The 14,892-nt window shown below is 45.0% G+C and overlaps 2 protein-coding genes across 4 annotated transcripts in view; both read left to right on the top strand.

Annotated features, from left to right (window-relative positions):
• Positions 1–81: 81 nt before the first annotated feature.
• fam219b (family with sequence similarity 219 member B) lies at positions 82–8,314 on the top strand. The gene is made up of 6 exons (XM_029641477.2): positions 82–166; positions 4,932–5,046; positions 5,177–5,270; positions 5,375–5,452; positions 6,080–6,131; positions 6,436–8,314. Exons 1-6 carry the CDS (start codon positions 92–94, stop codon positions 6,583–6,585), a joined length of 564 nt encoding a protein of 187 aa, XP_029497337.1. The 5' UTR covers positions 82–91; the 3' UTR covers positions 6,586–8,314.
• A 72-nt stretch (positions 8,315–8,386) lies between these two features.
• The window catches only part of LOC115113620 (AT-rich interactive domain-containing protein 3B-like), a 66,093-nt gene continuing 59,587 nt past the window's right edge, over positions 8,387–14,892 (top strand). For all 3 annotated transcript variants that reach the window (XM_029641473.2, XM_029641475.2, XM_029641474.2), the window contains exons 1-2: positions 8,387–9,611; positions 10,873–11,511. In XM_029641473.2, coding sequence (XP_029497333.1) covers positions 9,576–9,611; positions 10,873–11,511 — 675 coding nt within the window. In that variant the 5' untranslated portion in view covers positions 8,387–9,575. The remainder of the gene's footprint in view (positions 9,612–10,872; positions 11,512–14,892) is intronic.

Here is a 14,892-nt window from a genome sequence, read left to right on the forward strand (position 1 = left end):
AAGACAGCAGCGATAAGACATCCTTTCATGGATGGTTGGAAATAGTCAACATGCCTGTTTTAGCGTATAAAGCGTGAACATTCCTACCAACATGAACAACATTATGGAGGAACAGGAGAGGGATACTCTCCTTGCTGCTGTGCCCGAATCCCAAGTTTTGACGCCGGTAACTATGTTTTGGCTAGCTAGCTAACCAATAACACGCAATCTGATTTCTGGCAACTCTGTTTTCAAATGACAACCAACCTTGCTACCATTCTATCAGCGTATAACGTTACTTGGCTTGTTATTTACTGTTTACTGCTAACGTTAGCAAAGTTTGTAAGTTAACCATGTTAGCTACAGATTGTACACCAGATATTGAGAACGTTATTTAAATCTGTCATTTAGAAGACGTTTTTAACCATAATTGCTCTGGATAAGTGCCTTGCTCAAGGGCACATCGACATATTTTCCACCTAGTCGCCTCGGGCATTCGAACCAGCGACCTTTTTGTTACTGGCCCAACGCTCTTATCAGCTTGGCTACTTGCCCTATCCAGCAACTTGTTTAGGTTCACTGACAAATATTTTAAAAAAGAGGGTATGTTCAACTGCGTAGAATACACACCAATATGTTTTTTTTTTTTTTTTCAAAACGTCTTGTATAATCTTAACTCTTCCGTTAACCCGTTACACTCGTGGGAATATGCCTATATTGCAACCGAGGTAAAGCAGATTCAGGTTGAATATTCGTCTGTAGTTTTCCTTACCTCCACCAACAGCAGTTAGCAGTCAACAGTGACAAATCTAATTTTCCAAATTTCAATAGCTCTTTAACCATTACTCCTAAAACTTTAAAAACTGGTTCTAGCTAACCCGATGGCATAGACACACATTTTACACGCTTTTGTATTTTTTAATATATATATATATTTTTTCAATAGCTCCTTGGTCATGTGACCAAGTGACTTCAAACAAGGTTCAAAATGTACACTCAGCAGACCTACACATTGCACACACTTTAGTTTGTCCATTTTCATCTCACATGTTTTTACATTCGTTTTTCAAACTTTAAAATTTCAATAGCTCAATAGTAATGTGACACACTGACCGCAAACTACTTGTCCACGGACTGGCGGAGACGGGTGCCGGTAATGGGACCGGTCCCGGAGAAACTGGCGGCATCCCTGGTGAGAGTTCTTTTTTTTTTTGTGAAGGGCAGAGCGCCTGGAATGCGTTCGCCCCGGGAGAGGGACCCACGCCCTGGAAAGCGTTGCGGCGTCTGGTGAGCTCTCCCTGGCCCTTGAAAATCTGGGGGCGAGGGTGTAAATCTCAAAGGTGGGCCCGTACCCATATCCACAGCAGGTCTCAAAGGTGAACATCCTCTGGCATGTTATAACAATGTAGGTAAGGAAAGTTTGCAAAAAAGATCTGTAATTTCGGGGTAAGGATTGGCTCTTAGGGCTGGGTCGGTTGGGCTGGGGTGCGAAGCGGGGCTGGGGTGCGAAGCGGGGCTGGGCTCGAGCCGTGGCTGGGGGAGCAGTCGCTCTGTCGCCCTTTTTTATTTGTATATTTTTATTCCACCTTTATTTAACCAGGTAGGCCAGTTGAGAACAAGTTCTCATTTCCAACTGCGACCTGGCCAAGATAAAGCAAAGCAGTGCGACTAAAACAACAACACAGAGTTACACATAAACAAACATACAGTCAATGACACAATAGAAAAATCTATATACAGTGACTGCAAATGTAGAAGATTAGGGAGGCCCTCCTCTCGCCATCATTGGAAGTTAGTTGTGCAACCCATCTCATGGTTTCTCGTGCGTGGTCTCGCAAGGGGCTGTATGTGGGTGGTGTCCGTTGGCTGGCCGAAGGCGGACCGGTGGGGAGGTTGGGTCCGGCGGTTGGCGGTGGCAACTCTGGACACGATCCGGGACCTTCTCGCAGATCTCGCCAGCTATGGCGCTTGCCGGCCCCATACATTGTAGGTGGGGAGGTCTCCTCTACACTCACTAGACTTGAGGCGGAGACTAAACCCATTGGCCCTGCAGTGATAGGGCATTGCATGGATCTGGCTCATGCCCTACGAAGTGGGGAAAGGTATCTCCAGCTTGTCTGGGGAGGGAGGCCTACATTTGATGTGGGTAGTACCATCCACGGCCATTGATTTGCTGCGGAACAATAAAACAGATGGAAGAAGCTTAGGTTCCCACTGGTGACGGATCACTGAATGGCAACTTGATGAAATTCAAAGGAGCGTACCCAAATGTCGCAGTCGCACTCAAATCACCCATGGAGTGACTGTGACCCCCTCATGTCAAAGTGAGGAATATCGATGAAGCGCTGGTAAAGGTGGTCGATGGTGCCGCTAGATACTGCGAGGGTTATTTGGTTCTCGATTGAGTGTAAAAACCCTATTAAAGTCCGCAGAAGGTTAGTAGCGGCAACTGATGTCCAGTTTGTAAGACAGAAAAGCCTCTGATGATACCACCGGGTTTTACTCGAATGGATGTCATTTTGACGATATCTGACCGTAGCATGCTAGCCTTCGCGGTCGCTCTCAATCCACCTTCAGGGTGGCTGTGACCCCCTCATGTCAAAGTGAGGAAATTCGATGAAGCAGGGACAAAAGGTGGGACATAATTGATATTCTCTTGAGGTAGCCAAATGCATTGTCATCTAATTAGTGACGCGCATGAATGTAGGAACGAGATTCCCACTGTCCCTCCCTATTGTCTAGCAAAACCACAGTCAAGGGAACGGGCTTGGCGGAATCAGCGGGGAAAGAAGACCATGTTGAGCTTGACTCTAGTCTGGCACTGTGAAGAGACATGAGAGGTGTAGAATAAGTGGGAGGCCTTTGCCGCCGGTGAAATACCACTACTCTAGTCGTTTTTTCACTTACTTGGGGAGGCAAGCCCTGGGTGCGACCCGCTCCAGGGACAGTGGCAGGTGGGGAGTTTGACTGGGGCGGTACACCTGTCAAACGGTAACGCAGGTGAGCTTAGGGAGGGCAAAAGCTCGCTTGATCTTGATTTTCAGTATGAAAAGTTCATAGCGATGTCGCTTTTTGATCCTTCGATGTCGGCTCTTCCTATCATTGTGAAGCAGAATTCACCAAGCGTTGGATTGTTCACCCACTAATAGGGAACATGAGCAGAGTTTGGACCATCGTGAGACAGTTTAGTTTTACCCTACTGATGATATGTTGTTGAAATAGTAATCCTGCTCAATACGAGAGGAACCGCAGGTTCAGACATTTGGTGTACGTGCTTTGCTGAGGAGCCAGTGATGCGAAGCTACCATCTGTGGGATTATGACTGAACGCCTCTAAGTCAGAATCCCCCCTAAACGTAACGATACCGTAGCGCCGCAGATCTTCGGTTGGCCCAGGTTAGCCTTCCTCTTTTGACAGGTGAGTAGAGCCGTTCGTCACGAGGTTGGGGTGCAGCCGGATAAGTTGCTGCCCCTCTCCTGATGCGCACCGCATGTTTGTGGGGAACCTGGTGCTAAATCACTCGTAGACGACCTGATTCTGGGTCAGGGTTTCATACGTAGCAGAGCAGCTCACTTACTCAGCACCCGATCCAAGCTTTTGTTCTGGGCCAGAGGCCAGACATAGAGTGTGAGAGAGAACAGGCAGGTGGGTAGAAGGCATAAGACATTGACATTGGGCTCTGGATAGGTAGGGGGCTAGGTGGTGGTCGCCCATCCGCCAGGCCCGTCTTCTGGTGGGATTGTCAGTCAGGTTGGGACTCGCTGTAGAAGTCAAAAGGTCACCAGGTGCACGATGAGGCCTCCCCCAAGGCTGGGGGCACTCAGAGTCCAAGCAGGGACAGCCGGACTCGGGCTGGGGGCATCACTCAGGATGTGGAAGTTGGGTTGGGGACTTTACATTTACATTTAAGTCATTTAGCAGACGCTCTTATCCAGAGCGACTTACAAATTGGTGCGTTCACCTTAAGACATCCAGTGGAACAGCCACTTTACAATAGTGCATCTAAATCTTTTAAGGGGGGGTGAGAAGGATTACTTTATCCTATCCTAGGTATTCCTGAAAGAGGTGGGGTTTCAGGTGTCTCCGGAAGGTGGTGATTGACTCCGCTGTCCTGGCGTCGTGAGGGAGTTATCCACTTTGAGTGGATAAAAGCGGGCAGATTCCAAGCGTTATTATGAGCCGTCCTCTACTCAGCAGCCTCCATTGCTATATGGAAATGGCTAAATTGAAATGTTTCTTGCAGAAGAAATATGAAAAGCATAGCTATGGTAGCAATTGAAACGGAAGAGTTTCACAAAGTTAATGACATGACTGAATCCAAACAGAACACTGGTAATTTTATGATATAACCAAATATTTTGGGTGTCCTTTACTGGACAGCCCTATACAAACCGCCAGCAAACCGCCAGATTTGAACTAACCTGTATTTGATAACACTTTTTATGGTCTTGATTCGGGTGTGACCAGTTGCAGGTGATTCGTTTGAATTTTGAAAATGCTCAGTTATTAAAATAAATGTTTTTCTCCATGAAGTAATCCAACAATGTTTATGCCACCATCTTGTCAATTAAAAACCTTCTCTCATTGAGCGACACTGGTGAGTCCCATCATGACATGCAGCACTTTGGGAAGTGTCATGATCATGATGGCACTCACCTGTGACAAACAATGTGAGAAGATTTTAAATAGACAAAATGGCGGCGTAAACATTGTTGGATTACCTCATAGGAGCAAAACATTTATAAAAAAAATTGATAATTTTCTAAATTGGTAGCAATATACTTGGCTAGTTATCTTTTTGAGTCAAATGAGAGGCTAATGGCAGGGCTAATTTGTAGTTGTGTAGCAGCATTAAGGGCAAGGTTGTTTTCTGTAGTTGTCTTCTAGGGATCCTCTATTTGTAACAGAATCCTCCATGACATTTCATACATTCCTGATTTTCACATGTCAAGGGTCCGGGCAATGGCAGCAGCTCAAGACCAAGGGCTACAGATGGGGGCAACAGACCTTTGGAGAAGAGGGGACCCTACATCATGTCCAAAGCCCCAGCCATTCACATGAAACTACGTAAGCACATCCCTGGCCCTAGATTGACACAATTCCTGTTTAAAGCCTTGTGATGATTCAGTGTTTCAGTGTCATAGCCTATGTTTTTATTTAAAGTGTTCTTCTGCATGTGACTGAATCCTGGCTTTAGAGAAACACCGTGAGATGGCCCGTAAAGCAATGAAGAAAAAAGGCCTTACCTCAGGGGGTCCAGTGATGCAACAGCCCAGGCAAGGAGGAAAGAGGTAAGAGATGTATGTTTGTAGGTGTGTATCATTGGACGCCTACAAACATGGAATTTGAGGTATTCGAGCTGTTACAATTCAAGTTTCTCTTGTTCCTCTTGTAGAAGTGTGAAGTTCAACAAAGGCTATGCTGCTTTGAGTCAGCATGCTGAAGAGACACTGGTAGCATTGGATTCAGACAGGTAAAGGACTACACACATATGGCGCCGAATGTTGATCTGCCAATCGTTCGGCGCGCTGGGATTTAGGGACCACACCCTGGTGGATGTCTGACAGTGTGCAAATTATGGCCTCTGTTCAGAGGTGCTAAGTACTCTCTCTGGCAAACACTATTGGCAAGGCACTACTGACTGCAGACAGGGTCTTTAGAGATTGATTGTTTTTTATTTAACCAGGCAAGTCAGAACAAATTCTTATTAACAATGACGGCCTACCCCGGCCAAACCTGGACGACGCTGGGCCAATTGTGTGCCGCCCTATGGGACTCCCAATCACAGCTGGATGTGATTCAGCCTGGAATCGAATCAGGGTCTGTGGTGATGCCTCTCCACTCAGATGCAGTGCCTTAGACCGCTGTGCCACTCGGGAGCCCGTATAGGGCTGGAATTCACTCCAAGTGCGCCTGGTCAGCAATGCACATTTTAAAAGGCAATTTTCCCACGTTTGCATAGACCACATTTATGGTAAACGCTGCATATGTTGACTCAATCGTAAATGACCTTTAAGTGGCACATTGTCCAAATCTGAGATTGGATTGAATCCCAGCCTAAGAGTTTTCCTAATGACATTATCTTGTCTTGACCTTGCAGTGATGATGAGCTAGATGTCGAGCAGTATTCCTCGGGATATTCTTCAGCTGAGGTGAGTGTGCCCAGTGTGAAAGAGTATACTATACTCAGACCATGCTTCTACATAGAAAGGCTTGTTCGTTGAGCAGCAGTGCTCTCTATCAGGAACAGGGTTCAGTTTTTATATAAAATAGTTGCCCTTATAGTCAACTGCACATCTATTCATATTTAAACAAGATTCAATACAAGTATACACAATGTAAAAAAGAAAATCTGAAATCCACCTACAATTTATATTCTCCTCACACATTTTTCTTACACCTCCTGTCCGCATACCTTTTTTGAATTGTCATTCCACGGCTGACCTCTCTGTGCAGGTACACCCAGACCTGAGCAGGCAGCTGCTGCAGGATGGATACCGGCTGGATGAGATCCCTGACGACGAGGACCTGGACCTCATTCCCCCGAAAGCCATGGGTTCCTCAGCCTGCTGCTGCGCTGAGGCCCCGTCGTGCTCCATGCAGTGAGGAGGGCACTTAGTGCTGTGACCTGGCTGACCCTGCAGCTCTGTGTTTAAAGACTGGACCTCTGTTACCCTGACCTTAGCCACTGTTTAAGTCAAGGAAAGGCCTCCTGTTCCCCAAACCCTACCACTGTCTAAGCATGGAACCCCCTTAACACTTTAAACGCCTAGCCACTGTTTATGCAGTGCTCTCTACACCCTAACTAACCTTAAGCATGGACTGAAGTCATGGGGGCCTTAGCCACTGTCCAAGCGGGCTCTCTGTCACCCCAAAGGTTGACCTCTGTGTTATTTTGGATCTAGATGAAATGCTAACCATGCTGCAGCCCCTCTGAATAGACAGGTGCAGGGTGATTCATCTCTGGACATGCACTATACTCATTCACCTGATGGAGAAGGTCACTGTCTTGTTGTCCTCTTTGGCATATCTCTCCCAGGTCTATTTAAACATAGAAAATTGATATGCATACAGCAAATGTCCTAGAGCGGTTTGAACGCAAAAGTTTTTCCGCAAGCTTGTCTTGCTCCAATTCCCTTTCAAAGTAAGCCCTTTGAAAACAAACCTGAACATTCCCTAACTTTAGATATATTGATTGGCATTTTTAATACATCTTCCTAAAATTCCCTGTTTCTGTTGCAAATCCTTGGTATTAATCTTGGGTCTAACCTCAAACCCTTGTCTGTGGCTTTGACACTACATGGTTTACTTGTATGTGAATTAATGCTTTAAATTGTATAGGGAAACTAGCACTTACTCATGTCAGGCTGCCTTTCAATGTTTTTTCCAAAGAAAAGTGTTATATGTTAAAGGGTTACAAAATGGCACTGTTTTTACTGTAATGTTACAGCAATGAGAACTGGTCAATCTTGTCCTGTGTGTTAGAGGTAACATTACATCCCATGGTGTCACTGAGGTTAACCACTACCTCCTGACAATGCTGTACACAATAACCTACTTGATCCTCTGCCTACTACATATAGTAGTTACTAGAACCTCACAGGGACATGCATGCGATAGGCGATCTGAACAGACAAGTCACCTACCTGTTGTTACATTTTGATCACTCTCACTCGCATGTCACTCAGCAAATTGTCAATTTACCCACCCGTATGTTAGTATTTTGGTATCTTCTGATTTTTAAAGCAAGCAGTACATTGTCAGTACACTAAACATTTTGAAGAATTCTGTCTGTGTTGTCAGGCATTAGAATGGGTGATTCTCATCACTCGAGCCCTTACATGTGTGGCTAAAGATAAGTGTGTTTGCTAGTTGCTGTTTATCAGTGCAGACTTAATGTGGAAGTGTGTGTCAGTCTGGCGGTGTTTACACAAGCGACCCAATTCTGATATTCTTTTCACTAATTGGTCTTTTGACCAATCACATCAGCTTTGAAAAAGAGCTGTGGTGGAAAGTTCTGGCATGATTGGTCCAAAGACCAATTTAGCAGAAAGAATATCAGAATTGGGCTGCCTGTTTAAACGCAGCCATTGAGTGCTTGACCTGTGTGCTAGATAGATAAATATTGCACTCAACACCAACTGGTGCAGTTAGTACACTGCACTCGCCTGTACTATGCAACTAATGGGACAATCTGCTTCTGTATCCTAGTTAAAACAATATACCAAGTGTTACTGAGTGCTAAATGTTTAAAAAAAAAACATATACCTATAGGAAACTATTTTTATTTGATTATAACGATTGTTTTGCTATTTTCAATATAATTCAAAATATGCACACGTCCTGTTGTAATTTTCTTCTGGTTTGCTGGAGGGGATGTTACACCATTGAAAGTTATTTTCACAGAATTCAGAGTACTATCAATCTAATCTCTGTCAAATATTTGTTATGTAGAAGAGCTTGAATGTACAGCATTGAGGATGCAGAATATGTTTATGATGAGTATTCTGGTATATTGGAAAGACATCTTGATAAAAGCAGGTTGGTTATGTTAGATCAGGGGTGTCAAACTGGGCTGTTGGTTTTTGTTTTAACCTTTCAGTTAAGACCTAGACAACCAGGTGAGGGGAGTTCCTTACTAATCAGTGACCTTAATTCCACAATCAAGTACAAGGGAGGAGCGAAAACCAACAGACATTCCGCGCTCCGTGGAATGAGTTTGACACGTGGAATAAATAGATCGTTAACTGAACATGGAGACCACACATACAGTGGGGCCATAATACCAGACCATTTCTTTTTCCATCCATTTGGGGGCAGAATTGAGTTGTCACAATATTATTTCATGGCGAGGGAAGTAGCTAACCGGCTGTCATTACTTGCGTTACGTACATGCATCACTGTATAAATGTGTCTTTGTAGGCTATTTTATAGTTCACCGCTCAGCAGAGTAGTTTTTATCTGGGATTATAAATTGCATTAGTACTGTACCTCAATAGTTATGTAATTATAGCTTTGCATTATCAATGTTTGTCAAAAATGTAGGGCCGGCTAATTATTCAATAGGCAAGTTATCCACATGTTAAATGGAATTGTATTGAGGGAAAACGCCTGTCAGCATAACGGCCACACGCGATCTATTATGTACTATTTAATAGGCTCTAGTTTGCATGGACTGACAATGTTGCCATTCTCATAAAATTGCCATTCTCATGAGATTTGCATACGCATAGTAACTATTCAGCCAACGCTGCGCTGGAACTCTGGAACTTGTTGCTGTCACTGGGCGGGCCCTAATGATGTTGTACGCCTAGACGGGGGGTGTAATTCAAGTGAAGGAAAATCGAGTCAAGGGAGTTACCTCAACGGCTAGTTTTTCGAGATATGAGATCGGGCCATATTTCATGTTCGTCTTTCTCCAAATAAAAAAAAAAAGAAGTGGAGAAAGATACAATTGAGAGTTACACAGCCAACATTCTGCCTATCTGCTGGTGGACAAATTTAACCCCCCCCCCGTGCATGCACAATTCCTCTGTGTTTACAAGTGATTGAAACCGTGCCAGCGAAGAGGGAAAAGGATAACCTAGGAAGGAGGGATGGTGGACAATTCCGGTAGCAGCAAGGCACAAATGGTGAGTTGTTTCCCCCTGTTTGGCGCTGTGCCCTGGCTGGGTCTCGGCTGTGTCATAGCCTATAGGAGCGAGGTAGCGAACATTTATTTGCAGAGCAATATAGTCTCGTGCTTTTAGCCTATCAAAAGTAACGCTTTAAAAAAATGGAAATCCTTATTAATATTTGGTTTTGATAGTTCAGCGTACGTCATTGCCAATGTCCTGTTTTAATTACAGTTAAAAATCCTACTGCAAATAAATAATGTATAGTGCGTAACCCAATAAAATAGATCAAATGCATGCATATTTTTATGCACTTTAATCTGCTTCCCTAATATGATTTAGATAGGGGGGGGAGAGTATATGTGCGTAGCAAGCTACGATACTATACGCTGTTTACTCATGTACGTTTTCTGGAGCCCCGCCATATACATCCGGAAGGCAAATTTTGACTGACTGCACGAATAGAAGAGGCTGCAGGCCTATGTGTTTTGGATAAAATTATATTCGAACTTTAACAATCATCTAACGTTAATTTTGAATGTAGGATACATCTGGGTTGATTTAGTGTTTCGGATTTAAGCTAAATTGACATTTTTTGATGATAAAAAACAACTGTACGAGGCTACATGGTTCACAATTATTTCAAAGTTGTTATTGTTACTGATGTTTATGTTAAAATCCAATGGTTTACATTGTTTTAGCTCATTCTTAAAGTGGTGCATATCTATTTCAATTGAGTGTTATGCGTTAACTCGAATTCATTTTTTTCAAATAAGAAGCATAAATACAATATGCTGTAGATCTCTACAGGACAAAACGTGGTCTTGTAAGAAGAACATAAATACACCTACGTATAAATATGTCCTGCATTTTACTACTGTACTTTTAAATACAATCACGTGTAGCACCAGATATTGCATACCATACAATCCTTTCCATGCAGTACATTTCTTTGTACTTTTTGTTGTTGTTGTTGTTTGTTTATTAACAGTATTTTGCAGTGTCTTCTCCCCTTTCCTCAATGTCAATTAGCCTTTCCCTCATCTATTGTGCTCATGTTGAAACTTACCCATGTTATCCTCATGAAGTGGACGGTTTGTTGTAGCCTACTGTACTAAGTCTAATCCTGACATATGGGACTTCCCTGTTTTTTATGTCTAAATAGTCCACTTTGTGTTATGCGTGTTTTTATTAGAACCTGTAAAGCCAGACATCCAGTGGTAATTTGAGTTGTTGGTTTATGGTTGGCTATTGATGTCTTCCTCACTTCCTCTCCCAGCCCAGCATGTCACAGGAGAGTGGTCTGGGGGGTGTCTATCCTCAGGCAGGCACTGCAGGAGGAATGAAGCTGGAGGCTGTCATGGAGCAGCTGCAGCGCCAGCAGCAGGCCAGGCTGGAGATGGAGTGCAAAGAGAGGCGGCTCCGCGAGGCCCACATCATGTACGCCCAGCAGGTAGCAGCGCAGCAGGCCATCCTGGCCGCGGCCCGGGCCTCTGGAGCTGGCTTCATGGGCAAGGCCCTGGTTGGAGGTGCAGGGATACCCAGAGGAGGCCCACTGTCCCGGGTCTCCAACCAGAGCAGTGTGGACTCAGAGAGAGAGGATGAGGAGGACAGAGGCCGGGATTCAGGGGATGATGAGGAGATGATGGATGGAGACGAGGGGAGCGAGGAGGAAGAGGGAGGGGCTAGTGGTCTTGAGTACCTCCGCAAGCAGACACTGGCTCTACAACAGGGTGCCTCCCGCCTACCAGCGCATCCATTTGGCAGTTACTCTACCTCGGGCCCCCAGCAGGTGCCATTGCCACCTGTCAGGGTGAAGCAGGAGCCTGACGAGAGCCGCTCTCCTGCAGGGCCCCATTCTGCCACCTCCCCCAACGGGCAGGCTGACTGGAATAGCTTTGAGGATCAGTTCAAACAGGTAAGGCCACCTTGGCTTACCGCCATTCTACTCTCCTTATAAATGTATGTCAGTTCTCCTTTCTTAGCTATATTCTCAAAATCCAATCCCAATGTAATTTTATGTCTGCCCTTGACATTAAAGAATAGATTTGTCCACATGAAGAAAGAAGCCACATTTATTTGAATATTTCTCCTCTGCAGCTAATCTGGTATCCAAAGTTGTACTATCTCTTCCCCAAACACAGTGAGTCAACACAAAGCTGTATAATGAACATACAAATGTCCCCCTTGGTAAGTAAGCGTCATATAGGGGGAAAGCCTTTCGCTATTTTCCAGTCTCCTGTTGTGTCTGATTTGTTTCTGCCCTCTCCTGCTGTGAGCGGGTGGGTTAATCTTAGCTTCGACACAGACCTCTCAGCCAGTATCTTTGTGAGACACTTACAATCACTGGGGAGGGCTGAGCCGCTCTATGGCTTTTGTGGCCAAAAATCCTAGAAGTGTGCACTGGCAGAGGGCCAGGCACGTGTGTCGCTCTCACTCACTGCGCTCTCTCTCTCTCTCGCGCGCACTCAGTGATTTCTCTCTTGCGCTCTCCTGGCAGACATGCAGCACACGGGGTGAGAAGGTAGAGGTATCCTAAGGCACAGTAGTGGTGCTACCCATCTGAAGGGTTTCAGCACTGTGCCAAGTGTACTTTTTCCATTGAAGGTAAATATTTCCTCACCGCTTTGTCACGGCGCGACAGAATGCAGAGTGGAATCCAAGCTATCCTTCATGGTTGAGTCAGCACTAGGGAAGTAGCATGTGTTGTGTAACAGCCCACCAGTGGTTGATATAAAAAGCCATGTTGCAGTGGAGTTGACAGATGTAGGAGGCAGAACAGATCTATTGCTGTGACTGACCGTTGCATTGCGTGTGCTGCACTATCATTTTCCAAGGATGTCATTACTGTCTATTTAAAGGGGAAATGGCTTTGGGACTGTCACTCCGTCTATTTCCAAATTTAGCTCCACAGGAGTGATGGTGGAAGGGGAAGTAAATAAATGACAGCAGATTGAGCCCTGGATTACAGGCAGGCAGCAGCAGTGCTATGGTTAGAGTAGGCTACAGTTATCACAAAGAACAGACGGACAGGATAGAGGGTGTAGTAGACTTCTAGCTACCACATTATTAGATCACAGTGGAAACAACCTGAATGAAAAAAAGTTTGACCACATTGTTATGCGACTGTGAACAAAAAAAATGCGTCATTGGCGGCAGTAGGTTAGAGGTGGTCGACATGTCTCTGTTTAGGCCAGTTGTCAGACAGCCACCAGTGATCAGAGCAGGAGAGGTGTCGCAGAGCCCTGGCCTGGCTATCTGTGGCGTGGTTCTTTTATTAGGAGAGGGGATTGAGCCTGGGGGGTTGGAGAGGCATTGTCAAACGAGAATTGGTCTGCGCTTTTTTTGTTTCCTCTCTTTTATCTTTCCTGTCATTATGTCAGCTCTGCAGTATTTAACGACTGCTCATCTCTTGTGGCAGTTTTAGGTTGCACTGCTGAAGGGGGACTTTTTTGATGGTATTGTCTTCAAGAGGCTGGAGAGAAGCCCCAGCAAATGCCACAAATACCATTCTCTGGAGGGAGTGTTGATTAATATTTTCAAAAGCAATGGCACACCATAATCTGGGTGTCACAATAGTTTGAACTAGCCTATTATATTAATTTATATTAAGGTTATAAAAAACAAATAGAACAACCTACCACTGATTTGATATTATGCAATTGTTATATTAGCCAAGAATGGGAAAAGGGGATACCTAGTTAGTTTTACAACCTAATGCATTCAACTGAATGTCCTCTAAGTGTTTCCCAACTCCAGTTCTCCAGAACCCCCAACAGCACACATTTTTATTGTAGCCCTGGACAAGCACACCTGGTTCAACTTGTCAATTAATCATCAAGCCCTCAATGAGTTGAATTAGGTGAGTTTGTCTGGGGCTACAACAAAAATGTGTGCCGTTGGGGGTACAGGAGTTGGGAAACACTGCTCTACGACAGCACTCTGTGTCAAAGGTGCATGGTGTAAAGATCGGGGGTGGAGAGTTTGTGTTTTCTGTCATTGACGCATGTGTCGTGACCTCGCCCTTGCCCTAAACAGCAGAGCAAATAATTGTCAAACGAGAGGATGGACAAAAGCATTGTGTGGAGTGTTGGCCGGGGTGTTATTGGGCCTGGGCAGATCACTCTCTTTCCCCCCGGTCTGGGCTCCGCTGTAGGCCCACTAATTGACCTCTCGTATCCCTCTCCTCATGATAATCTCCCAGTGATTAATAGAGTAATAATCACGCCTGTGGACCGTGCCCTGGTGTGTCGGGCAGTGATAGCTAACTCCCTCCCTAGCAGCTCCATACTGGAGGGGTTGAGCTGAGCATTTTCTAATGATACAACTTGTGGTAGTGGTAGACTAGAGGTAGTTTTGGTTTCGCTGGTTTATCTGCCGTTTCTTCATGTTTACATCTTTGATGTTCCTTTTTTTTCTGGTGTCAAGGGAGACCTAATCAACAAAAGTTAGACTGGGGCTTCATTTGCATTGTAGTGATGACCGAGTCACTGAGCGCTAAGCTGGGTCTAGGAGGGAGTGCTGGGAAGACCACTGGAAATGTGAGAAATGGTTTCTTTGCACTGTGAAATGGTTTCTCAGAGCCTCTCTCTCATCGCATCATTAAACTCCAAGCACTGCTGGTTTCTACTGCTGGCTGCTGCTAGTTACTAGCCAGGCATTAAAACATGTTTGTATTCAACAAATGCTGTTGCATAATTCAGCTGTCGCCCCAGCAACGCATCAGTCAGGAAATGGGGAGCTGGCTGCACAGCTGCAGCTGCCTGCGATGCATTCGATGGAGGTTGTGGGAGCTGCTTTTAGAGCAGGGAGGAGGGGGTGAATGTTAAGCCTCGTTTATGGCGGACATATTTAGCAGATGTATTCCACTATGCATTTTGACAATGAAATGTGGATCAAATGCAGCCTGATGCATCTGCCCAGCAGAGTGCTGGGAAGACCACTGGAAATGTGTGAGAAATTGTTTTTTTTTGCACGGTGACATGGCTTCAGTTCTCAGAGATCGAGGCTGTGGTTGGAATCATGGGGCCTCTCTCCCTCCTTGCCTAGTCTGTGATACAGTACAGGTGTACGGCATCAGTATGACCTTGTTAAAGGCTTCACAATGTTGCCTTGTTTGTATTCACTATCCAATGCCACTTACTACCTGTTTTTCAATTATGTTGTATACTTGTTCAGTTTGAACCCTCCCATCTCCTTTGTCTAGCAACATCCTGTTTGTTTTCTCCTACTGACAGCTACTACTGGGGATCTGTAGCTATTATAAGCCAGATTCTTGCCGTGTTTAGTTAAGTGAACA

The sequence above is a fragment of the Oncorhynchus nerka genome, linkage group LG28 (genome assembly GCF_034236695.1).
Source record: "Oncorhynchus nerka isolate Pitt River linkage group LG28, Oner_Uvic_2.0, whole genome shotgun sequence".
NCBI classification, from domain to species: domain Eukaryota; kingdom Metazoa; phylum Chordata; class Actinopteri; order Salmoniformes; family Salmonidae; genus Oncorhynchus; species Oncorhynchus nerka.